At 36.3% G+C, this 26,239-nt stretch overlaps 2 protein-coding genes across 2 annotated transcripts; both read left to right on the top strand.

The window, feature by feature from the left end:
• The first annotated feature begins 2,179 nt into the window (after positions 1 to 2,179).
• On the top strand, positions 2,180 to 9,984 carry LOC128656039 (ribonucleoside-diphosphate reductase subunit M2). Its single transcript, XM_053709692.1, has 10 exons — positions 2,180 to 2,366; positions 2,472 to 2,549; positions 2,851 to 2,994; positions 5,147 to 5,263; positions 5,429 to 5,562; positions 7,292 to 7,386; positions 8,256 to 8,389; positions 8,478 to 8,582; positions 8,818 to 8,931; positions 9,516 to 9,984. The coding sequence occupies exons 1-10, from the start codon at positions 2,283 to 2,285 to the stop codon at positions 9,666 to 9,668; spliced, it is 1,158 nt and encodes a 385-aa protein (XP_053565667.1). The 5' UTR covers positions 2,180 to 2,282; the 3' UTR covers positions 9,669 to 9,984.
• A 4,478-nt stretch (positions 9,985 to 14,462) lies between these two features.
• On the top strand, positions 14,463 to 25,707 carry LOC128656040 (ribonucleoside-diphosphate reductase subunit M2-like). The gene is made up of 10 exons (XM_053709693.1): positions 14,463 to 14,600; positions 14,844 to 14,903; positions 19,009 to 19,158; positions 20,421 to 20,537; positions 20,627 to 20,760; positions 21,204 to 21,298; positions 21,749 to 21,882; positions 22,400 to 22,504; positions 24,659 to 24,772; positions 25,257 to 25,707. Exons 1-10 carry the CDS (start codon positions 14,514 to 14,516, stop codon positions 25,407 to 25,409), a joined length of 1,149 nt encoding a protein of 382 aa, XP_053565668.1. The 5' UTR covers positions 14,463 to 14,513; the 3' UTR covers positions 25,410 to 25,707.
• Positions 25,708 to 26,239: the final 532 nt, after the last annotated feature.

The raw sequence follows: 26,239 nt of genomic DNA, 5'->3' as shown, positions 1-26,239 counted from the left end.
TAAAAAAGAGAGATAAAACTAAATATAGGAGTAAAAATAAAAAAGTAATGGAGTAAAGGGAGGAAAACCAAGGGGGTGGGAGGCGAGGGCACAAAGAAAGGGGACACACAAGAAAAGGAAATTGACACTATGAGAAATTGTGTCTAGTTAAAGAAAATAACAAAAACTTGTAGAACAAGTATAGGGCGAGTATATATAATAAGGGCACACTTTTTTTATTTTTTTTATTAAAAAAATGTTTTTTGCAATATCAAGCAAGTTTGGTTGGGATTAAGGGCATGGAATTATTTCCTGAAATGAAAATGCAGTTTTAAAATCAATTGAAAAACAATCAAATTCAGATTTTCATTGGAAAGATGTTCTGATTCACACATTATTGTAAGGTACTGAAGATGTTAAAATGTGGAAACAAAAAAAATATGATTGCAAAATATATAAAATATTGACATTTTTGCAAGTTGGACAGCATTTTTTACACTTTCAGTCATTTCTGAAAACTTGGCTTTTTATCGTAAACTACAAGATTTGCTGAAAAAAGGCCAATATAAAAAACAGCACAAAGGTTTGATTTAAAAGGTCCTCAAACTTACAATTAACCAATTCAGTGCTGACATAAGATGAAGAGGGGGGATGGAGTGAAACAAAACACGGGAGTAAAAAAAGAAAAAAGCGTGACAGAGTAAAGTGAGGAACAGCAGGCGGAGGGGGTTGGTAGGTTATTGAGGACACGGAGGAAAATATAAAAGCAACTTGACAGGAAGGGTTCCTTCTGAGAAAAGAATCTTTGAGGAAACAAAACAGATTTTCAAAAATCTTGTACCTACCAGTTTAATGAAAATCGCAGCACAAATGTAACATGGGACTGTTTATAAACATTGTCAAAACTATACCAGAGGGAACAAGACTCATATAATAAATTGATCAGCATTTGTTACAATCTAACAGTATAACGCATTACTAGCACACGGAGCAAATTATTACATTTATACCAACACTCTATAACTTTCTTTTTAACCATGCGCACTTATATTAATTAACCCCATCGTTGCTAGGATAAATTCAACTTATTTTAAGGCATTTCAGAATGTTCATGTTTCTCACTAGTCACTGTTTCCAGAACAACACACAGTAACTTCCCGCTTCTGCGCACTGTGCCCTTTGTGTCACAGGGGGCTGGAGGCGCCAAATTATGAAATGGCAACACCGGTGTTCTGTCAGTCAGACAGTCAGCTGGATATGGCGGGATCCTACTTAGTATTTATCGACTCTGTGTAATCATTAAACATACACTAAATTATATATTAAAATATGATAGAAAGCACTTCTGTAAATTAAACACAACTACGAGCAGGGGATTAATATTCACTTAGATTCAGAGCAGGGACGTGAAATCCTATGTCCCTGTCTGCCTTCTTTTTATTGTATCCACTGTATAACTGCAGATTGAATATGCTAGTGCATTAACAATAATAATACATAACAAGTCACAATTAATAAAACTAATAATTAGATGTGGTAAATAACTACGCGTGTACGTTCATATTAGTAGAAGTAATTCAGTATTATTATTATAAACGCTTTGCTTTAAAGAAGTTTGTGCAATAGCAGGGGGGAGGGGGCATGTGTGTTGTGTAACGTTACAGGCTGTGTTGTATAATGTGTTGTGTAACCGGATTTACCTCAGGGCAAACCCTTGTTTTAGCGCGCTAAACAGCCTTGCTGCAAATATTCTAACACATAGGATGATTTTGCCCCCTCCGTTTTATGTTTAAATGGTGCAATCATGATTTTATTAAACGGTTTATCAGATTATGAGCTTTTACCAAATGTATACAAAACAAGGGTTTCGTTTTCATACATTTTATTTAGTTGAGTTGCCGTAATATTATTTTCATCAGTGCAACAAATATACTTTATGTTATACTAGGTATTATTTGAGTAGTGTAAAAATATACTTTATGTAACTAGATAATTTGTTGTTTTTTGTGTGTGTAGAGAGACGTATTTTTCTGCAGAACAGCTGTTCCCATTGTTTGATTCTAATTCGCTAGCAGAGGATTGGGCAGTTCCGCCTATCAGGAGGCTCTGTGTATCGATTGGCTATTCATTCTGGCGCCAAGTTGAAAACTTCTATAAAGACCGATCACTGCGGCCTCTCCTCATTCAGTTTATTCTCCTGTTAGCTTCCCCTGTTTAGAGTAGTTGCGGGCTGTAGCGAACGCGGGTAAATTTTATTATTTTATTTATTATATCACGTTATTAGTTTTGTACTTTATTTTAACATGTCTTCCCGCACACCATTCGGAGTTTTGGACAGCAACGTTCCTTCTATTAAGCTCTTGAGCCTAAAAGATCAAGAAAACACGGTGGGTATCTGCTGCATTTGATCGCCTTTTTACGGGATGAATATAAGGGTCGATGTCTGAATTTGGTGTGGTGCAATTTAAAGGTGTTTTATTTTTTTCTTACAGCCTCCCAGCCTGAATGCTACTCGGATTTTGGCAAGCAAGACAGCCCGCAAACTGTTACAAGACACTGAGCCTGACCAGGTAATTCATCACACGTTCTAGAAAATGGTACTGGGGGTTATGTAAAGATTTGTTATGACTTGGGTAACGTTACAATAAAGGGCTTTGTGAAAGTCGTCATGACACATTCACATTTTTTTTTTTGCAGTAATGGCGCCAAATGTCATTTTTTTTGGGGGGGGGGGGGGTCTGGGAGGGTGCCAGAAGTTTGCCCTGTGCGTTTAAACTTATCTCAGTTTTCTGATACTGGAGAATCTTTCTAAATTGTTTCAAGTATACACAGCGTTCCATTTTTTTTTTATTTTTTTTTTTTTCTCTCCAGCAAATAAAAGTTCAAAAGGATCTCAAGAGTGATGAGCCTCTCTTGAGAGACAATCCACGTCGCTTTGTGATATTTCCTATTCAGTATCATGATATCTGGCAGATGTATAAGAAAGCAGAAGCTTCTTTCTGGACGGCAGAAGAGGTATGTGTTATCTAATAGTATAATCTTGGCAACCTTTGAGTTATTGAATGGTTCGGTTCTAAAATAGATGCATTTAGAAACAAAGTAACTGATTGCTAATTGAGGATCAGAATCAAAATAAGTAACTTAAGGACTCAGTGAAGTCAACATTATTACTCTTAAAGTGATGGTAAATCCTAGCGTTTGGGGAAACGCTAGGATTTACAATCGTAACAAAGGGGACTTTCATTCATGAAGTATAAAATACTTCATTCTGAAAGCCCCTTTATTTCTTGGCAGCGTTTGCTGTGCTGCTAAAGGCAGAACACTATTTGGCTGAGAGGTGACGTTTCCACCTTAGCCAATAGCCGTACGGGAAATACAGCTTGGCGCCAGGTTTTGCGGCGCCAAGCTGTATTTCCCGCACTGTTATTGGCTAAGAGGTGGAAACATCACCTCTCAGCCAAATTGCGTTCTGCCGTGGGCTGCCTCTAGCAGCGCAGCAAACACTGCTAACAAATAAAGGGGCTTTCAGAATGATATATTTTATACTTCATGAATGAAAGTCCCCTTTCTTTGTTACGATTGTAAATCCTAGCGTTTCCCAAACGCTAGGATTTACCATCACATTAAACTACCATAGGGAAAAATTTTTAAAGGGACACTAAGCCCCCAACATTTTATTTCATGATTCAAGTAGAGAATACCATTTTAAACATTCCAATTTACTTCTATTGTCTAATTTGCTTCAATCTTTTGTTGAAGAAATAGAAATGCACATGGGTGAGCAAATCACATGAGGCATCTATGTACAACTAGAGCTGCAACAACTAATTGATTATGAAAATAGTTGTCAACGAATCATAATCGATTAGTTGGTTTTTCAACCTAATATGTATATATTTTTAGAGCGGACTAGATATTTCCCCTAACGTTATAGCTGGTTATTTATCATTGCATATAGATAATTTTATGTTGGATTGAAGTCAAGGGTTACTTTTGAGAGGCCCCTTGCCAAGGTAGAAAACACTTGAAGAGCTAACAAAGATAAATATCCCACTTTGGTGAAATTGGCAAAACCCTACTTATACACAACAGCCTTTTCTCTGCTGCAGGAAATTTAGCTGCAAACAGAGAACCAGCATTAGCCAGAAGCATGTGGACATGTTGAAAGAGTGAATAACGTTATTAACAGTGATAATCTAACTCTAGTTCTACCACTTTTAAAAAACAGTTTGTGGTTTTGTTTAATTATAAAACTGCTCTGCTATTTAAAAATGGAATAAACAGTTATGTTTTAGTCTGAAGTTTATATTTCTAACACTAATTATGTGGATTTTATTTAAGACATAGAAAACTATTGATTCTTAATCCGGTTAATCGAAAAAATAATCAGCCGATTAATCTATTATGAAAATAATTTAGTTGCAGCCCTAACAACCAATCAGCAGCTACTGAGCCTATCTAGATATGTTATTTAAAAGTATATCAAGAGAATGAAGCAAATTAGATATTAGAAAGTTGTTTAAAATTGCATGCTTTTTCTAAATCATGAGAAAATGTGCGTTTAATGTCCCTTTAACTTTCCAATTTGTTTCCATTTTTGCTTTAGCTCTCCTGGTATCCTTTGTTAAGAGCAATGCTAGCTGAGCTAAGGATCGTGCAGGTGTCTTTAGCCATCTGGTAGCTGCTTGCAATATTTGACATTGTATAACACTACAACTAGTGTTTCTGGTTGTAGCAGTTTCTACTTACCAGAAGGTCCCAAGCACCGCTTTTGTGGTTAAAGGGACTCAAGTTTTTTTCTTGATTCATAGATTCAATTTTAAACAACTTCCAAATTACTATTAAAATGTTCATTATTTTGGTATCCTTTGAGGAAACAGCAATACACATGGATGAGTCACTAACATTAGTCAGATGCACAACTTTATAAGCATACCTAGGTATGTGTCGGCAAACTATACTAAGATCAAAACAAATTTGGGTATCAGAAGTAAACTTGTTGAGAATTGCATGCCCTCTGGATTATGAGATTGTATTTCATATCCATTTAACTTCTGGGAGTTTAACTAAACACACTTATGTATGTGATGGCTAATAGATGTTTGAAGACTAATGGCCAGTTATGATTAAGGTTGATATTAACAAATCACATTAAATCTTGTTTAAGGTGGACCTATCCAAAGACATTCAACACTGGGAGTCATTGAAGGCTGATGAGCGTTACTTCATTTCTCATGTGTTGGCGTTCTTTGCAGCAAGTGACGGCATTGTAAATGAAAATCTGGTAAGTGTTTCTGGATTAACTTCAAAATAAAGACTTGTTCAACCAGTGCATTGCATAGCATTTTGTTTTTGATGGTAGTGTATTTTTGTTTAGCTCCACAAAATACACATTTTTGTAGTAATTGTGATGCTAGGTTTGAGCTAACACTTTTATTTATGTTTATAGGTGGAAAGGTTTACCCAGGAAGTTCAGGTCACAGAAGCCCGTTGCTTCTATGGATTCCAAATTGCAATGGAGAATATCCATTCTGAAATGTATAGTCTTCTCATTGATACCTATATTAAAGATTCTAAAGAAAGGTATGTGGTTTGATAAGACAACTGCATTTGGTTATAATTGACAGCTCCATAAGTTAGTAAGGCATTGATCCACCTGAAAACTACTTTGAAATTTTTGTAAAATATAGTTAAAGGGGCATTCTAGACTTAATACATCATTTTGGTTACTTATAGTTGCATTTCAGAAGCATCCTGTGACCGTAAAGGGTTTTTCATATGTAAAAGGGGGAGGGGAGTGACTTATTTCCCACTTGCAGTGGGCTTTCCAGCTACCTTTCCAACAGAGCTAAACTAAGAGGTTCTAAGTAAGTTTATAAACATTTTTATATCGGTATCTGAATCTTATTCTTTATAGTAGTGTCTATTACACGCAGTTATATGAAAATGAGTGTACTGTCCCTTTAAGCACATGCAATTTGAAATTGCTAAAAATAAAACCTGCACTGCTAAATTGCCCTATAAGAAAGCTGTGGAGTAGGGCTTGGTGGCCATTTTCATTTGCTTACTATAAAGTAAAGGTAAATGCATAATGTGTTAACCTTTTTTAAAAATGTTACTTTTAATATACTTTTTTAACTCTGAAACTTGTAATCTCCTTATCTCAAATCTTCTGGCAGGCAGCATTTCAGGCAATAAATGTGCTTAGTCAAAATTTAAATGCACATAGTTGAATTATATCTTTTGAAAAGAAACATTTGCAATGCATGTATTAGCAAAAATGCTTCTAGTAAAAAATGATTTTTTTTAATTTTTTTTGCTAATACATGTATATTGCAAAATGCCTCTATTCTAAACTATGGCATGCATCCATGTGTATTTCAATTTGGGCTGGAATGTCCCTTTAAATGATTTCACAGGTGTGAGCACTATCACTCAAGTGCTAACACCCTCTGGCAAATGCATTTAGATAAGAGGCGGCCTTGAAGGGCTTAGAAGTTAACCTACAAGCCTACCTAGGTTGCTAGTCTAATAAGACTACCACAATTACAAAGCAAATTTGAAAATGTAAAAATTTAAAATTGCATGCCCTCTGAATCATAAAAGTGTTTAATTCTGACTAGACTGTCCATTTAAGTTTCATGTGCTTATACACATTGAACCTGTTGCACAATGCTTAACTGGTATGTAACAAGAATTATTGGGCCTGAAGTTGCAGGAGCTGAGTAGTCATATGTAACTGGCGATATTCACCAGTCTAATTGCTGAAAGCTTCTAGAGATTTTTTTTTTTTCTCCCTATAAACTCAAAGTCCAGCATGGAACATTTGACATGAACGCCAAAGGATGGCATGGCGTCCACTTTTGGTACATTCAAGAATCTGACTGGGGCTTGTCTAGTAGCATAGACAATCATCCATGGTCAAATCTGGTCCAAAGATTGTGTAATTAAGTTTTTACAGCAAGTCTTTACTTCAGAACTTCTTGATTTAAGCACTTTCACCCTGGCATTAAGGGTTAATATATATATATATATATAAAACAAAGGCACTCTCCGTTTACATCTGTCGTTTAATGACAGATGTAAACGGAGAGTGCCTTCTTTGTTTTGTGTATATTTAATGCTTGTAAGCGCACCCCGGCAGTTGTGGAAGCAAAAAAAGAGTGCTTGTTCCCTGTTTGTGTGTGTGTGTGTATGTGTATATATATATATATATATATATCACTTGCTGCCAAATGTAAAAATATCAGTTTTTAATTGAGTTAGTCTGTTGGTGCTAATACTTTTTTTTTTTTTTTTTTTTTCTCCTTAGGGAATTCCTCTTTAACGCAATTGAAACACTACCGTGTGTGAAAAAGAAGGCAGACTGGGCGCTGCGCTGGATCGGTGACAAACAAGCATCTTTTGGTATGTTTAGTGTACCATAAGGTTGTCATGGAGACTTTTGCCTTTTAGAGTAGTTTGCTTAGTCCACAGGGCCCATTAAAACATTTCTAGTCTAAAATGCAGATCCGTTTTTTTTTTTTGTACTTAAAAGGATATTTAACACCTGATAAATTGCTAAAACCTACTTTTTCTTCATGAAAATAAAGTAATCCCTTTTATCTGTACCTACCCCAAACTGTTCAACATTGGTTGGAAGTACAGTATTAATACAGTGCTTGATTCTCTTATGTAAGCTGCCATATTGTAGCGTACATTACAAGGGCACCTAATATCCACGTGACTGCATCATGAGCATGTAACTAACTCACGGCTACATTACATATACTTAGAGGATCACATCTGTTTGCAGAGTGAGCTGCAGTGACAGAGGATCACATTTATACTCAAATAATCTTCAAAGTCAAAGCTTTCCAAGCTTTTTTTTCTTTGTTGGTGACACTGTCACAAATTATGTAGGTCTAAAATGTAATTCAGGTTTTGGGGATTAGAAGACGGGTGTTTAGTGTCACTTTACCCAATGGCACATCCGTGTTTACTGCACTGCTTCCTTGAACAGAAGCTTTGTCCAATGCCTAAATATTTAGACTTGGCTAACATTTCTATTAAACAAAATAGGCTGCCCCCCAGCAAGGGATTGAATTTCAGTTAAGTGAATGCAACTGCTGACTGGCAGTCACAGTAGTTCCTTTTACTCATACGTGAATTTGATAAACAAGCCTAACTTGTTATACATAGCAGTCACACTTCATCAATAAACAATAGAAGCAAAGTAACACTACTAATGTTGTAGATGGATTGTATAAGGTATTAATGCATCATTTCACTTGCAGGTGAGCGTGTAGTAGCTTTTGCTGCAGTGGAGGGGATCTTTTTCTCTGGTTCGTTTGCATCCATATTCTGGCTGAAGAAACGTGGGCTAATGCCTGGTCTCACATTCTCTAATGAGCTCATTAGTAGAGATGAAGTAAGCATTTTTTTTTTTTAAGTAGTTTCTTTGTGTGTATATCACAAATTGGAAAATTCTAACTTTTTTTTTCTCTCCTCCTATTCAGGGTTTGCACTGTGATTTTGCCTGCCTTATGTTTAAGCATCTTGTACACAAACCATCAGAGGAGAAAGTTTATGGGCTTATTACAGATGCTGTCAGGATTGAACAGGTAACTTAAAGCTATACATCCTTTAAAATTACCACGTTACGATAATAAAGTGAAGATATAGTGACTGCTGCTTTGCCATGGATGTTACAATTGGGGGTTTGACTGAATTGCTTTATCCATGTCTTAGCTTTTTTTTGTCTTAAATTTATTCTTTTAGCTAGAATTCATTACGCTCCATTATAACTTGTTTTTGAAGAAGCTAATTATTTTTTTCCCCCGTTTTTTTTTAATATAGGAATTCTTGACAGATGCTTTACCTGTAAATCTAATCGGTATGAATTGCATTTTGATGAAGCAGTACATTGAATTTGTAGCAGATCGTCTTCTTTTGGAGCTTGGTTTTAGTAAGGTAACTATCTGATCATCCCTAACTGCTTAAAGGGACAGTGTACTCCAGAATTTTGTTTAGTTTTAAGATCCCTTTATTACCCATTCCCCAGTTTTGCATAACAGTTATTTTAATATACGTTTTACCTCTAGCTTGTATCTAAGCCTCTGCAGACTGTCCCTTGCAGTTCTTTTGACAGACTGCATCTTATGCACTCATAAGTAACTCCACAGGCATGAGCACAATGTGGTGTATCACATGAACCAACGCCCTCTATCTGAAACTGTCAAATGCGGTCAGATAATAGACAGCCTTCAAGTGCTTAACAATTAGCATATGAATCTATCTAGGTTTGGCTTTCAACTAAGAATACCAAGGAACAAAGCCAATTTGATGATAAAAGTAAATTGGAAAGTGGTAATTTGCATGCTGAATCATGAAAGTTTAATTTTGACTAAATTGTGTTGTGTTTTTTTTTAAAAAGCTTAAAATATTTGTAGTCTAAGTCTTGTCATGGATATTTAAATGTAGTGCATATATAGTGCCATGAAATGTTTAGCACTTTAAGAAAAGCCATAACATATATATATATTTTTTTAACTTAGATTTTCAAGGCAGAAAATCCCTTTGACTTTATGGAGAATATTTCTTTGGAAGGAAAGACTAACTTTTTTGAGAAAAAAGTAGCAGAATACCAGAAGATGGGAGTTATGGCAAAATCTGTCGATCACACTTTTACATTGGATGCTGACTTTTAGATGCAGTGCAACACTGCTTGGATGCAGCTTACTATTATGAAAACATGAACTTGCAGCCTGTTTACTTCATGGCAGACTTTAATAACCAACAAGTTTTTATCTTGTGTTTACACCTGTCATGTCCGCATTACCTATCTACATCTTAATACAGGAGTCTAGTTTACAGTAGATTAGCATACATTCATGGGTACAAAAATGTGCAGCTTGGTGTATACAGTAATGTGTTAAACGGGGGAAGCTAACAGTACTTTTTATTGTAAATAATGTCTGTATATAATTTTGCACTTTAATAAACTCTAGTTTTAAAATTCTGTAATCTATGTTTCAACCATATTGGGTGACTTGTGAGTCAGTTGAATTAACTTCTGAAAAATTAAGCTTTGTAAATTCAATATTTCCAGATGTTTGCAGTAAAAATCAAATAGGACTAATATCAAAGCAAACTACACCCTTTAAAAATGCAATGCTTTAACAAAAATGAGGTTAAAGCTAAAGGCAAGTGACTTTCCGACCCTAGAGTGAATTTGGATTTCTGTGGGTGCAGGAGAAATATTTAGTGTCAAGTTTACAAACATGCATTTATAAGATCAGACTGAATGGAGAGCATTGAATTAAGCACTGAGCTACAGCTGCCTTTTCTTCTACTCTTTCAAGAATTACATTTGAGACAACCTAGAAACCCAACACCCTGCAAAATTAGAATCTCATATTTTGTAACGGTCTTGGAGGGTTTAGTGTGAAGCTGCATAAAGAGCCTAAGCCATGCATTTGGCCCCTTGTGTCATGTGACAGCCAGACAAGTATACCCTGTGAGGTGTGTGTATAAAAAAAACTGCAAAATTTGACAAAGTAAATTTGAATGTGTCCTAAAACTGCATGCTCTTTATGAATCCTAGTTTATTTTGACTTGGGTCCCTTTAAGTAATCACTGTTCCATCAATACAGAATGAACAGATCTTCCACAGCCATGTCAGAGCATACAAGCTTGTTGAAATTCATCCCACTTTGTGGTTTAAACTTCAAGCAGAAGCATTCATAAGTATACCCTCTTCATATTAGAGCATAACATTAAGGAGGGCAATCCCACCCATAACCTCTTGTATCTAAACCATCTGGTATCATCTCTGCTATTGGATACAATGATTTCTTAGACATGAGTCCACGGACCATCTTAATTACTTATGGGATATTCACTTCCTGGTCAGCAGGAATAGGCAAAGAGCACCACAGCAGAGCTGTTAAATAGCTCCTCCCACCAGTCATGTAAGAAGGTGAAATAAGGGGGGACCATGAACAGTTTAAATTTTCCTACAGCATAGCCCCTGACCTGGTGAGGTCCCAGTCACCAGACCGTCCAAACTTCCCCCTTAACTCTCCAAATTATCCATGGCACCCATATTTATAACAAAAAATTGTCCTTATCTAAAAGTGTCTGAAAGGTTAGCCATCTGGGAATAAATAATTGAGTTTTCTTCATGAAACAAGTTTTTCAGTACCGTGCTGTACAAATGAGTTCTATTAACTTGGGAGTTAAATTGTAGTCTAAGTTACAAACAAATGTGCAATTCCACCACATATGCATTAGTGTCACTTTTCTCATCAGCCTTTAAAACATGGCTCATACTGTGTTGTAGGAAAGCGACAGCTATTAGGTGAAAGATACCATCTGTAAGCTACTTTTATGTCCTTTGAGGTTTGCACTGCAGGTAAAAGTTCCCTGATAACATTTTGGACCACTTTTATAGTTCCTTTCCCATTTATTCATAAAAGGTAATGTTTGCTCAGTGAGCAAATTGAAATAAGGGGAAAGGCCTGCTTTTATAGGGACAGTCTACTCCAATTTTTGTTGGGGGGGGGGGGGGGAGATCATCTTTATTTACCCATTCCCCACAATATATGGCACACATGAACCAAGGCCTTCTAGCTGTGAAAAATATGTCAAATGCACTGAGACAAGAGGCTGCCTTGAAGGGCTTAGAAATTAGCATATGAGCCTACCTAGATATAGCTTTCAACTAAGAATACCAAGAAAACAAAGCAAATTTGATCATAAAAGTAAATTGGAAAGTTGTTTAAAATTATATGTCCTATCTGAAACAAAAAAATTTTGACTTGACTGTCCCTTCAAGTCTAGTTCTGGTAAGGCATATTGTCTCTAAGTATGTTTAGGAAAACTGCATAGTTTTACCATTCACCTCTGTTACCATGAGTTGGAGGTAGTGGAACCACCTAGGTCTGTAAGACTTGCTTAAAGGGACAGTACACTGTAAAATTGCATTTTCAGGTTTGTGTATATGAAGTAGCTGGTTTTGTGCTTTTAAACCACAGCCTATTACAATGGGTTGAGCTTCAGGTAATATCAGATCTCATTATGTTATCAATTTTATGTACACAGACTTGCTTCTTATCTTATTTGTCTAGAACAGTGGTTCTCAACCTAAGTGACCTCAAGGCCCGGTAATTTTTAGCCGGATAAGCATCGGGAGTAGGTTCGGAAGAAATTATATATATATATATATATATATATATATATATACACATACACGCAGTATATATGGTTTACAGTGGTTTAATTATGCAATAATTAATTTGTCACTGACACCAATGAATTATATAATTAACCAACTGTAAACTATATATATATATATATATACACTCACACAAATATTTATATGGATCCCACTGACATCACTGAATTATTATATATATATATATATATTTTACAGTGGGTTAATTATATGATAATTCATTGGTGTCAGTGGGATATATATATATATACACATACACACAGTTTACTCATACACATTGGTGTCCAGTGGCCACCCTAAATATATACATTGGTGTCAGTGGACTTACCTGTGAGCCGATGCTTCCTGCTCTGCACGCCAACCACCGCTACTACCTGCTCACAGTGCATCGCCAACTGCTACCCGCTCACAGTGCGCAAACAGACATGCCTAGTATCACTCTGACAGGCCTATCGGAAATATTTAAAGGCGGGCCTGTCAGAACGAGTGTCTGGAGGCTATGTCGGGTTGCGGCCCACCAGTAGGGCCGTCGAGAAACACTGGTCTAGAAAACCAAACCTCAATACTTAATAAAATTATAATTTTCTATTGTTCTCTCTAACTATCCTGCACCCCACTGAGAGTGTAATCTCTTCTGCTGGCTGTGTTTACTTAGGCTATTCAATAGAATATACTCCAGTATAGAAACTTTCAGTGTAGGTTTGGATACCACAGGCTAAATCAGCTATTTCAAATGCCAAAATAGGGGTAAAGGAGCTACTTGTAAACAATTTGAAACACCCCAGCAGGTAAAATCTATCATTGGGAACAATTTAAAGAGGAGCAAATTTTGTGGTGAACTGTCCATTTAAAGGGCCACTAAACCCAAAATCTTTCTTTCATGATTCAGATAGAACATACAAATTTAAACAACATTACAATTTACTTCTATTATTTATTTTGCTTCATTTTTAAGATATCCTTATTTGAAGAAAAAGCAATGCACATGGGTGAGCCAATCACATAAGGCTTCTATGTGCAGCAACCAATCAGCAGCTACTGAGCATATCTAGATATGCTTTTCAGCAAAGAATATCAAGAGAATAAAACAAATTACATAATAGAAGTAAATTAGAAAGATGCTTAAAATTGCATTCTCTTTCTAAATCATGAAAGAAAAATGTGGGTTAATTGTCCCTTTAAGTATTGCTCAAATATGAGCATCTTTTGTCCAATCAATTCTTCTGTAATTCAATATAAGCCCTTATTTGCCCACTTGTCCTGTACTAGAGTACTTCGAGGTGATAACAGAGTTACAAGTGGTTTGATTACAGATTGTCTTTTAACGAGAATTTACAAGCCCCAAATAAAGAGACAAGGGTGAATGACAACGTTAAATTTCCATAGAAACACAAACACACACACACATATATATATATATATAGCCACTAACTCTCACTATTAGAAATTGCTACTGTACTGTAAGCACCTGTTACAGACCTCTATATGTGTTCAGAAATTGTTTACATTCAATGTCATCGTTGTGTTACAAGAATCAGTCGAGTTCCAAGTTATTATGCCAAAACACGCTACTATCTTTTGAAGATTTAAATCACCTTCCTCCTCCATCTACCCTGTCAGATGATATATTTTAAGACCCTTTCTTCATTTCTTTATTCTAGAAAATCAAATTGTAATATTATTACAGAAAAAGGGTATGGATATATTAAATAGACTTACAGCAAGTGATGGCGAAAAAGTAAACAAAATAATGACTCTCCTATCTGCATAAAATAATGACTCTCCTATCTGCATAAAATAATGACTCTCCTATCTGCATAAAATAATGACTCTCCTATATGCCTAAAATAATGACTCTCCTATATGCATAAAATAATGACTCTCCTATCTGCATAAAATAATGACTCTCCTATATGCCTAAAATAATGACTCTCCTATATGCCTAAAATAATGACTCTCCTATATGCCTAAAATAATGACTCTCCTATCTGCCTAAAATAATGACTCTCCTATCTGCATAAAATAATGATTCTAGTTTATCAAGCACACCCCAAAAATACCTACATTTCACAATGAGAACATCCCATAGCGTCTAGACTGTAATTATAGTGGATCAATTTTTCTAATTGACATCTGATTCTGACCTGAAACTGGTCTTTGCCACGTTCACGTGGTTGGAAATGAATAACCACCACAGCTGTAGCTATTTACCCATGTGATCAGCTTAACTGGGCTTCTCAAAAGAGATATAAAGACAAGGGGACGTCATAAACTTCACCAGCTTTGCTTCGAGGTTTTTTGGGGAAATTATTGTAAAATGCAGTCTCCTCGTAAACCCCTTGCGGCAGTGAATGACACCATTTCTCCGATAAAGAATCTCACCATTAAAGACCAAGAGAACACAGTGAGTTTTAAGTAGATGTCCTTGTGAAAAATGCACAGTATCCTGGTGGGGAACTAGCTCGTATTTCTCCGGGGTTTTCATTAACTTACTGGCTCTGAGGCCCAGCAGCATTCGGGTTGCTTGTGATCCTGTGTATAAGAATCTTGTGTCTGTGGCCTTGCTGCATGCAAGGGGGTGCTTGTTTTCCTTGTGTAAAAAAAAAATTTTTGTGTAAAATTTTTTTATTTTTTTTTGTCCCAGCAGCCTGAAAGCCCGACTCGGATCCTTTCCAACAAGCTCTTCGATGATGCACAACTTGAGCCAGTGAGTAGAGTTTGGTTGATCTGATAAGGAAAGTGCTTGATCTTGTTAAATATTTAAGTATGCTACTTAACCTTTTGTAGTTTGCTTTAACTCTATGCTCTTTAACCTTTTGGACCCAGGTTCAATTCAGGCATTTTGCTCACTATTGTTGTCGCCTTAAAGGGACATGAAACTTTTTTTTTTTTTCTTTTTTTTTTTTTTTTAATACTTTCCAGTTTATTCTTATCTAATGTGTATTTCTCTTTGTATCCTTTGAAGGAGAAGCAATACACTAATGGAGTTAGCTGAAAGCCAATGACAAGTGGCATATATGTGCAGCCACCAATCCGTAGCTTCTGAGGCTACCTAGGTATACTTTTCAGCAAAGGATACAAATATTTATGTATTCTAACAAGTGTCCAACAATCTGATGGTTATGTTTGTGCGTGCGGCTGCACTGACAACATAGAATCCGATGGGTTGTGAAGTGCAAGGAGCGCATGCGCGGTGCTTTATTTTAGATCAGACAGCTGATGGAACGTCACTTCCATTTGCTGATCTGATATCACACTTGGGTCCATGTGTATATATCTTCCACACCAAACAATCTTCTTCTTGAAACTTAAATGGACAGTTGAGTCCAAAAAAACCTTTCATGTTTCAAATAGGGTATGTAATTTTTAAACATCTTTTCAATTTACTTTGATCCCAATTTTGCTTTGTTCTCTTGGTATTAGTTGAAAGCTAAACCTAGGAGGTTCATATGCTAATTTGTTAGAAGGCTGCCTCTAATCTAAATGCATTTTGATAGTTTTTCACCACTGGAGGGTATTCACATTTTTCATATAGATAACATTGAGCTCATGCACGTGAATTTACAATGGAGACAGCTCTGATTGGCTAAAATGCAAGTCTGTCAAAACAACTGAAATAAGGGGGCAGTCTGCTGAGGCTTAGATACAAAGTAATTAAAGAGGTAAAACGTGTATAATTATAACTTGGTTATGCAAAACTGGGGAATTGGTAATTGAGGGATTATCTAGCTTTTCAAACAACAAATTCTGGTGTTAACTGTCACTTTTTAAGGTGGTTGATTCTATGTGCAGAGAAATGCATGGGCAACAGTGGGTTTAAAGGGACCGTAAACCTTATGGAATCAGAAGTACGTTGGAAAGTTGTTTAAAATTGAATATTCATTTGCTTCATTCTCATCTTTTGCTGCTCCTGAGCCTACCTAGCTATGCTTTTCAGCAATGTATTACTGGGAGCTAGCTGCTGACTTTTGACTGTGTATATGCCTCGTCATTGGATTACCCAATGTATTCAGCTAGCTACCAGCAGCGCATTGCTGCCCCTTCAACAAAGGATAACAAGAGAATGAAGACACTTGATTATGGAAGTAAAAGGGTAAGGTTCAAAATCTATCTGAATCCTAAATACTGTGGGGGGGGGGGGGGGGTTATCCTCTTTGCCGTGAAGAGGCAAGTTATTTCTGTAGACGCAATTCTCTCAACTCGAACTACAAAACTAAGAATGTAAAATATCTTCTAGATAGGGAGGGGGGGGGGGAACCTATAGGAGATCATAAAATTGTGACTAGATTAACCCCTTAACCCACTTTGACATATGTCATGCAATACATTATTTATACCGCACGTGTATATGTGTGTATAGATCTATCATCGTTGAAGGGACAACCTGTGCTCTGCTTCCATATGAAGGCAGATGCCAGATTATTACAGCCGATGACATGGTTTACGTCTAATGATGTGAGCGGTCAATCAGTGGAGGAGGGAGTGAAGTGGCCAAACACTAAAAAAAAGTGGTTTGTAGGTACTGGCAGACAGCTACCAGTACCTAAGATGATGGGACAGTTGTTTCGGAGGGATCAGGGAGGATAAGGGGGATCCTACACTGCAGAAATGTTATATTTTATCTTTAATAACAATAAAAATTGCCTTAAATCTTCATACTGGCATACTATCTGCCAGTACCTAAGATGGCAGTGAGGGAGGGAAGATAGCTGTTTAGGAGGGATCAGGTGCTATGAAGTGTCAGGTGGGAGGGTAATCTCTAAACTAAAGAGAAAATTTATCTTACAAACTACCTGATTAACCCCATTCACTGCTGGGAATAGTGTGGTGCACAGCTGCAATTAGCAGCCTTCTTATTAGTTTTAATGGGTAAATAAAAAAAAAAAAAGCTAATTCTGTTTAACCTTTTAAGGCCGTTACAGCGTTGCATTCCATCCTGAAGCCATTGGCGCTTCCCTGATGGGATTGCGGTCTGGGGGGCATGCCTAGCATCATAGGGTTCCCTGATGGGATTGCGGTCTGGGGGGCATGCCTAGCATCATAGGGATGCCCCCCTGACACGATCCCATCATTGAAATCTCATGATCACGTGCATGATCGCAAGATTTCAAATTGTTTACATCGGAACAGTTGTGCTAACACTTTTTTAACCCCAGCAGGAAAGAGTTAAATGGAGCGATAGCAAAAATGCTAAAACATTTTCCAGTATTTTGGGCAAGTTCTTCTCTGGAAGTGAAGGGGTTAATGCAATTTACCAAACAATTAAACATTACATCCTCATGCTGTATACATGAATCCTTATTTCAGGATGAATAACATTTGAATTACAATGTATCTTAAATAGAAAGTGTGTGTGGGGTGTGGTTTTTTTTTTTTTTTTTTTTTTTTTTTTTTTTTTTTTTTTCCCCACCCCCTTTCAAAAGCATTTTACTTTAATAAAATCTATTTTATAAATACGTGGGCTAACAGCCTAGGACATAAAGGACAGCACTGTACCCTGTACGGCAGTTAAGTTTTTATAGTTCATGATGCTAGGATTTACCATCACTTAAAGGGATACTGAACTTTGTTTTTTTTTTTTTTTTTTTTTTATGAATTTATCCACCAATCAGCAAGAACAACCCAGGTTGTTCACGAAAAATGGGCCGGCAATTAAACTTACATTTTTGCATTTCGAATAAAGATACCAAGAGAATGAAGAAAATTTAATAGGAGTAAATTAGAACGTTGCTTAAAATTTCATGTTCTATCTGAATCATGAAAGAACTTTGGGTTCATTGCCCCTTTCAAAGTGAAAGTACATTTTTAGTTCCGCCAACGCTATTGATAATACATCTCCCATAATGTATAGTAGGAAATTTAATATTAAGCATAAAAAGTAAGCTAAGTATAGGAACTTTTTTTTTTTTTTTTTGTGTACCTTTGCTAGCTTCCTCCGCCCCCTGCTAGCTTCCGGGTTTACAAGTGTTAGAGGAAAGAGGTCCCACCCGCTCTATACATCATTAGCCGTGCACGCTCTCGTGAGCCCAATATTTTGCGCATGCGCAATTATACGAGCTCCACTCCGATACTAAACATTGAATCACTGGATTCATTGTTTAGTATGGGTGTGGCGATAGTCATCTGGGAATTCTCTGCTTACAAACAAATTTTATACTAACGAGCAAGCAAAATTTATTAAGTTCTAGAAAAGTATATTGTTTCAGTTGAGTTACGTCACTAAGGGATTTCCTTTGAAGTTTTAAATGCGCATGCGGCTATCGTGAACATGCATCGGATTGTGGATGAACTTAAGGATAGCCACATGCGCATTTGAAAATGGGGGCGTAAATAGAACAGACTAGATGCCCATGGGGGACCAATGAAATTCTGATGCAGCCGTTTCGTCACGACTGAAGGCAAATTTTTTTTTTTTTTTTTTTTTTTTTTTTTTTATATAATGCAGGCGGAGGAATGGCCAACAAGTATTGCGGCTTTGAGGGTAAATAAATGATAGATACAACTTAAAAATAACATCACTTTCTTTCATTTTTTATTAATAGATTTATATAAGCATATCTAGTGATATACTCAACTTTACTTTCACTTTAATGCTGAAAGCTCCTTTGTTTGCAGTGCTTGCCGCATTGAGCTGCTAAGGCAGCCATCGGCAGAACGCTTTTTGGCTGAGGTGACATTTACATCTCTTAGCCAATAGCCGTGTGGGAAATCTGGTGCCAACTCTATAGATCTGGCTTTTAACCACTATGTCTTATGTCAGCCTAAGAACAGAGCTAGTTTAATGACATTACACATTTTAATGTTTCCTCAAGCTCCAATACAAAGCTGGAAAAGATCCTAAGGTTTTTGATGAGCCACTTCTGAGAGAGAACCCAAAACGCTTTGTGATTCTGCCAATCCAGTATCATGATATCTGGCAAATGTACAAGAAGGCTGAGGCATCATTCTGGACAGCTGAAGAGGTGAGTGTTTGATAACCAGGGGTTAATGCTTCCCCCTATCTTTAGATATATCTTAACAATGTGGAACAACCAAGGGGGTAATAGGGTACTTCATGCATCTGAAAGAACTTAGATGTTCCAAAGGAAACCTTATTTGTTACCTATAAGCACAATGGGTTTATTTTATACCACACAAGGGGACATTCTGTTGGCCACATCTGTAGCAGCATGGTTATTTGTCACCATGTCTTACCTCATGTGCCTTCAGCTATCTACAAAGGCATTATTATTATTTTAACCCCTTCTTGGTGCCAGATTCTATTTTTCATTCTGGGCACTAGAATTTTGGATATTTATGTATTGCACACTGTGGCCAAAGTGGTGTGCCGTAACAGATCAGTGATGTTTGCAGCTGTATTGATTGTGCATCATACAGAACATGATCTCTACTTTTATTTTTTTTCTGTGACTGCCTGGCTCTAAATTATTCACATGGCCTTTATATGCTCCATAACTTTTAATTTTTATTTATAATAACATTTCAATGTTTGTGGTTTTGTTTTTAAGTGTTTAACAAAATAAGACTCTGCTGTGAAAAACCCAGCAACATCACTCATCTGTGAAAGTGCACCACTTCTGTCACATGGTGCAAGAATAAGACCATTTTAGCTTCAAGATGGCAGCACCCAGGAAGAAACCAATCATCTTCACTAGAGAGATATAACAAAGAACTTTTTTTCTTTTAATTTCTTTTTTTTTTTTTTTTTTTTTTAAATCTTTAAAGAAAAGATGCCAGTACTCATTGGTTTTCTCAAGTTACTGAGCACAATATATCAATCAATGAGTACTGGCATCTTTTCTTAAAATAAAGATTTAAAATAATAAAAAAAAAAGTTACTTCAAAATAGACATTATAAAATGTTGTCCCTTTGATATATTGTGCTTAGTAACTTGAGAAAACCAAAGGGACAACTTTTTATTATGTCTGTATTTTGGAGCCCCACCCTTGTGAAACTAGACTATCTACACAATGATTATAAATTTTACCTGGGGGTACATAGTACCGGTAAATACCCCCACAAAAAGCTGTCATGAAGTAACATTTTTTTTTTTTTTCCCCCAGCAGATTAATGTAAAATGTCATATTGTAATGCTTCCCTGACTACATTATGTCTACATTAAAATTTACTTGAAATTGAATTCCTATTTGCTGAGTTGTTAAACTTCACACTCAGGTTGTTTTGTAGTACTAGTAATTGTCACACAAAGTATCTAATTTCTAGGTGGACCTTTCCAAAGACATGCAGGATTGGCAATCTTTAACACAGGATGAGCGATACTTCATATCCTATGTCCTGGCTTTTTTTGCAGCTAGTGATGGGATTGTAATTGAGAACTTGGTAAGCATCTTATTTTGGCTGTAAATGTTGAGGCAGAGAAGTTTATATATTTATAGCTATTCACTAGTAGGGTTTTCTTTAAATTCTAGGTGGAAAGATTTACCCAGGAAGTGCAATTGGCAGAGGCTCGTTGCTTCTATGGATTCCAAATTGCAATAGAAAACATACATTCTGAAATGTACAGTCTCCTTATCGACACCTACATTAAGGATCCCGTGGAAAGGCAAGTCCAGACTAGTTTTGGAAGATTGTACATATATGGAGGAAAACAAACATAGCTTTTTATCTTGTTCTCAAATGCAGCAGTCACACAAATTTTTAAATGGTCACTAAGGTTTTAAAGGGATCTAGTGGGGGGATACATGCTCTAATCCACTTAGTCTAGGAACAATAGTATTACAATATGCACAATAGTATTAAAATGAGATGCTGTAACGATTAGAGCATGTGATTTTAACCTCTCGATCCTATCCTTCTGTTTAACCCCTGCAGATGGGTTAAACACTGTAGAAGTGCCCCATTGATAGGTGTGAATATCATCTAGGGTGTGGTGTGTGTGTTTTTTTTTATTTATTTTTTTATAATCCTTTTTGAAGAATTTTACATGATGAGCATTGGCCAAAATTGTAATGACCAAAATGAATCCTGCTGTGAAATCTTTTGTAGGGATTTCCTCTTTAATGCAATTACAACTCTACCTTGTGTGAAAAAGAAGGCTGAATGGACACTGCGCTGGATAAGTGATAAACAATCAACCTATGGTAAGAACACTCTGAAAGGCTTTTTTTCTGAGACTCTATAATCAGTTACCTTAAACTGTCTCATACAGCAGCCTTATGATTTTGTGAATTTACCCCTCACAAATTGGTCTATATAACTCCTACTGCAAGTCCACCTACAGTGAAGAAGTAAAATGTGATCTTTGTTTGGAGAAATTTCAATTGCCATCTGAATTTGGCTAAATATATTTAGATTTAGTTTATAGAATTTTCGATTTTAAAAAGGTCTTTGTTTTTTCCCCCAACCTAAGAAATCACATCTCAACATGCAAAAAATTAGATATTAAAGTTTGTGTGTATCTTGTAATATGTATGTTTTTAGTCTTAGACCAAGAGGCCTGTTTGTCATGGTGACTTCCTTGCCACCACTTTCCAGTGGAAGCTTTTCTTAATGTACTTCATTTAAACCATGACCCTTCCCTGTTGCTGTAGGTGAGCGTTTGGTGGCCTTTGCAGCTGTCGAAGGGATCTTTTTCTCGGGCTCCTTTGCTTCTATATTCTGGCTGAAGAAACGTGGGCTGATGCCTGGACTCACATTCTCAAATGAGCTAATCAGTAGAGATGAAGTAAGTAAAATTCCTTAGCCTTTTCCCTGCTCTTTGCTTGAAGGGACTTTTTCTGTAAATAAAAAAAATTTTGTTCCCAGTGATCCATTTTACCTGCTGGAATGTAGTAAATTGTTTACAAATGGCACCTTAGCCAGTATGTTGGCTTTTTAAATAACTGGTTTAGCCTGTAGTATCCCTACCTATACTGAGTTTCTATACCTAGGTATTGAGAAAGTATGCCAGCAGAAGAAATCCCACTCAGATGGAGGTGGATGAGAGTTCTAAAATGTTAATTTTCAATTGTTCTTTCAGAGTATTGTACAGCGATAAGTGAAGCATTTGAGTGATGAGATGATCTGCAAGCTTAGCCTGTATTTATTGACTTTGGATTTGATCTATAAAACTTCTATTTCTTTTGCAAAAAGAAGCACAAAAGAGCAATTTCTCATACATTTTTATATGCTGCAGCTGTGTCATGGGAAAAAATAAATTTCAGTGAACTGTCACTTTAATAAAGTCTACTCCTACCTTTTAGGGTTTGCACACTGACTTTGCCTGTCTCTTGTTTACCCATCTTGTGCACAAGCCATCAGAGGATAGAGTTCGGGAGATCATTATAGATGCTGTCAAGATTGAGCAGGTAAGTCACATTGTTTCATGAAAACCTAATGACCATATTGTGTTGACAGTAACATCCTTCGGTACAGACTTGTAGCTACAGGACTTATTTTTGTAGGTTAAGATAAAACAAACTTAGTCTTTCTTGGAAATATTTAATTTGCGTGACTTAAATGGGTAGTAAACACCCTGTAATTAAGATGTCGTGTGGTCTGAGGGTTTTTTTTGTTTTTTTTTTGTTGTTTCCCCCCCCCCCCCCTTCTTCTACTTTAAGGTACTCATATCTCACAAATTTAAACAAAAAACCCTCCCATGTTCTATAGTAGCAAGGGCATAGTTTTGTAACCATTTCAAATCTACATTTTGTTCCCCATATTATAAAAATGTAATCAATGTAGTTTGGAAACCCTGATTTTTTTATTTATTTTTGTTAACAATCCTAAATTCCTCACATCCTTGTCTTGAATTTTTTTTTTTCCCTAATTGTCCTCCGCATTAGACGGTGGGGGAAGGAAATCAAAGGTTCCAACATGGCAACACTCATTTCCTTTATAGAAACTCAGTGGAGTAAGGAACAAAGAATTTTTCAGACTGCATGAGTGGACAGATTTTATTTGATTAAAAGGATAACCTGGAGTCTTTCTATTAGGAAAAACCTTGCTGTGTGACAATAGATTGCCATTGCCTAGCAGTCAGACTTGGTTATTTGTCCCTTTACACCAGCAGAACTCTTTGGAACTTGATAGTAAGCAAACCTCAGAGTGATGCTTAAACTGCTGACAACTTACTATACATAGACTGTGGGAAGAATCCTGTGGAGGGAAAGTTCTAACATGGGTTTAATGCATTGAGTCCAAACTGACTTTTTATTGGAATATTTGTCTAGTTTAAAGAAGTGTATTCTACCTGCAAAACTATTTAAAACCTTTAGTGTTTTAGCACCATATTAGACTTGTGCAGCCCAGGAAAAATCTGTCTCAGAATATTTCATAACAAATATTCAGACGTTGGATTCTCTAAATATTTGTTGGCTGCCCTAATACTGGCTATTTGTTTAACATTTACATTAGTTTGTTAAATGAATGTAAAATGTTCCAAACTACATGTGGAAAAAGTTTACATGTAGCTTAAACACTTTTTTTTTAGTGCACTGCAGAGCCGCACTAACCCTCTCCTCTTCAGAGCCCTGACCACCCGAAATAAGAGGCTTAGTGTGCCAGCTCCCTGGGCCTGCACTTAAAGGGACCCTGAACCCAAATATTCTTTCATGATTCAGATAGAGCATGCAATCTTCTAATTTACTCCTATTAATTTTTCTTCGTTCTTTCTATCTTTAAAAAAGGCATCTAAGCTTGTTGGTTCAGGACTCTGGACAGCACTTTTTTTATTGGTGGATGAATGTATCCACCAATCGGCAAGAACAACCCAGGTTGTTTACCAAAAATGAATCGGCATCTAAACTTACATTCTTGCATTTCAAATAGTTACCAAGAGTGAAGAAAATTTGATTATAGTAAATTAGAAAGTTGCGAAAGAAGAAATTTGGGTTCAGTGTCACTTTAACTAACTTTATCTTTAGTGTAGGTTTTATTTATTTTTCTTCTCAGTCCTGTTAAGTGTATAAAATGACAGGAGTAAAAAACCATATTATCTAAAGTGGTGTCTCTTAAAGGGACAGTCAAGTCCCAAAAAATTTCATGATTCAAATGGGGCATTTAATTTTAAACCAATTGACTTTTATCACCAATTTTGCTTTGTTCTCTTGGTATTAGTTGAAAGCTAAACCTAGGAGGATCATATGCTAATTTCTTAGACCTTGAAGACCGCCTCTAATCTGAAGGCATTTTGACAGTTTTTCACCACTAGAGCATTAGTTCATGTGTTTCATATAGATAACATTGAGCTTGTGCATGTGGAGTTACTTAGGAGTGAGCACTGATTGGCTAAAATGCAAATCTGTCAAAAGAACTAAAATAAGGGGACAGTTTTCAGAGGCTTAGATACAAGGTAATTACAGAGGTAAAACGTGTATTGTAACTGTTGGTTATGCAAAACTGGGGAGTAGGTAATAAAGGGATTAGCTATCTTTTTTAAGCAACACAAATTCTCTTGACTGTCACTTCAACTTTAGTAAGTAGTAATGAACTGTCTGAACTTATTTTGCAACCTTGCATAGGAATTCTTGACTGATGCGATACCAGTGGACCTGATTGGCATGAACAGCACTTTGATGAAGCAGTACATTGAGTTTGTAGCTGATCGGCTTCTACTCGAACTTGGCTTTAAGAAGGTAATTCTACTTTTACTCATTTACTGGCTTTGCAAACATAGTGCATGAATATGCAGAAGAACAATTTGAAACCTGTTTGGGGGGGGGGGAGCCTTAGCTGTGTTTAAAGTTGTCTCACCCTGCAGTTGTAGCTTTTTTTTTTTTTTTTTTTTTTTTTTAACAGAACATTTGTGTATCTGCTATTGGTGACCTATCAGGCACACTGCTTCAGCCATAACCTGTTAAGCCTGGTCTGTTAGGGGAACTTAATCATAAAGCTAACTGCTATTCAACTGGATATTGGTATCTTAAGTGTAAGATTTCCCTGCCTGAGCATAGTCAGTGACTGAGCAGCTGAACATCTTCTGGCCATTTGAAAACTGTAGGTTGTTAACTTAATTTGATGGGAATGTAAGGCATAACGTCTATGTGGTGTATTTGTAGTAGACAAATGAATAACAGTAAGAATAAAGAAATATGTAAAACGTGTTTTTTCACTCTTTAGATCTTTAAATCTGAAAATCCATTTGATTTCATGGAGCATATTTCATTAGAAGGAAAGACTAACTTCTTTGAGAAGAAAGTTGGAGAATACCAGAAGATGGGAGTTATGGCAAAGCCAAAAGAAAATACCTTTCGACTGGATGCTTCATTTTAGAAATTCTTGTACCATAGAGTAGTTGCCATCTGATTTTACGAAGGAGCTGACATGGTAACTTTTTAGAATAAGCAAACTGCATTTTAGACTGAAACTAAAAGATCTACAGTTAAGCCATTTTAAAGGCAATATTAAGCTATGATTTATCTCCTTACTATGTAAAGAAGCCATACAGAACAAAATGTTTGAAACTAAGAACTCTTATGGAATTTGGTACACACCTATGGACACTATTTATATAGAATAATCTTATGTTATTAACTTAGAATATAAATAAAGCTTTTTGTATTGAAACCTGCTCCTTTTTTAATGGTGTTTTTATGTAGACCATAAATGGATTTCAGCCATACTCTAGTTATGCCCCTTGCACCTAACACATCTTGTAAATTACTGTAATTACAGAGTTGGCCATTCCGTAGAAAAGCATGTTTCCTAATTTTTAAACCTCTTTGTATAGTAAATGACACATTTTTAGAACATTTCCAATACTGGTGAGTTGATGAGGTAACCAATCTGTTTAATCTCTGCTTCACTTAGAGCTTACTTTGCACAGGTGAAGGCAGATTTGACACTTCTCACTATAGAATACTTTGCAAGGGTCCTGGACCATTCACAAGCATCCTAACAATCAGCCTTCCATACATTTAAGAGGGTTACCAATTTCCTTTATGGATGTGGGGGGGGGGGTGATAACGGCTTTTTGCGCTCATACTGTCAACAGTGGTTGTTTCTCAAGAATACTTGCTTGTTTTCTGACTAGTATCTAACAACCTGTGCTTCAGATGGTCCATCCCTACCCTACAATAAACACTGTCAATCTGTTAATGTGT

This window comes from Bombina bombina, chromosome 4 (assembly GCF_027579735.1).
Source record: "Bombina bombina isolate aBomBom1 chromosome 4, aBomBom1.pri, whole genome shotgun sequence".
Classification (NCBI taxonomy): Eukaryota; Metazoa; Chordata; class Amphibia; order Anura; family Bombinatoridae; genus Bombina; species Bombina bombina.
This window is presented reverse-complemented; position numbering and strand designations above follow the sequence as displayed.

What these genes read in the sequence shown, in the direction of transcription:
- LOC128656040 (XM_053709693.1), top strand. Translation starts at nt 14,514, where the DNA reads ATGCAGTCTCCTCGTAAACCCCTTGCGGCAGTGAATGACACCATTTCT. An exon ending in TTAAAGACCAAGAGAACACA is followed by an intron (nt 14,601 to 14,843) that starts GTGAGTTTTAAG and finishes TTGTCCCAGCAG; the next exon opens with CCTGAAAGCCCGACTCGGAT. An exon ending in CATTCTGGACAGCTGAAGAG is followed by an intron (nt 19,159 to 20,420) that starts GTGAGTGTTTGA and finishes TCTAATTTCTAG; the next exon opens with GTGGACCTTTCCAAAGACAT.
- LOC128656039 (XM_053709692.1), top strand. Translation starts at nt 2,283, where the DNA reads ATGTCTTCCCGCACACCATTCGGAGTTTTGGACAGCAACGTTCCTTCT. An exon ending in ATGCTGTCAGGATTGAACAG is followed by an intron (nt 8,583 to 8,817) that starts GTAACTTAAAGC and finishes TTTTTAATATAG; the next exon opens with GAATTCTTGACAGATGCTTT. An exon ending in TGGAGCTTGGTTTTAGTAAG is followed by an intron (nt 8,932 to 9,515) that starts GTAACTATCTGA and finishes TTTTTAACTTAG; the next exon opens with ATTTTCAAGGCAGAAAATCC.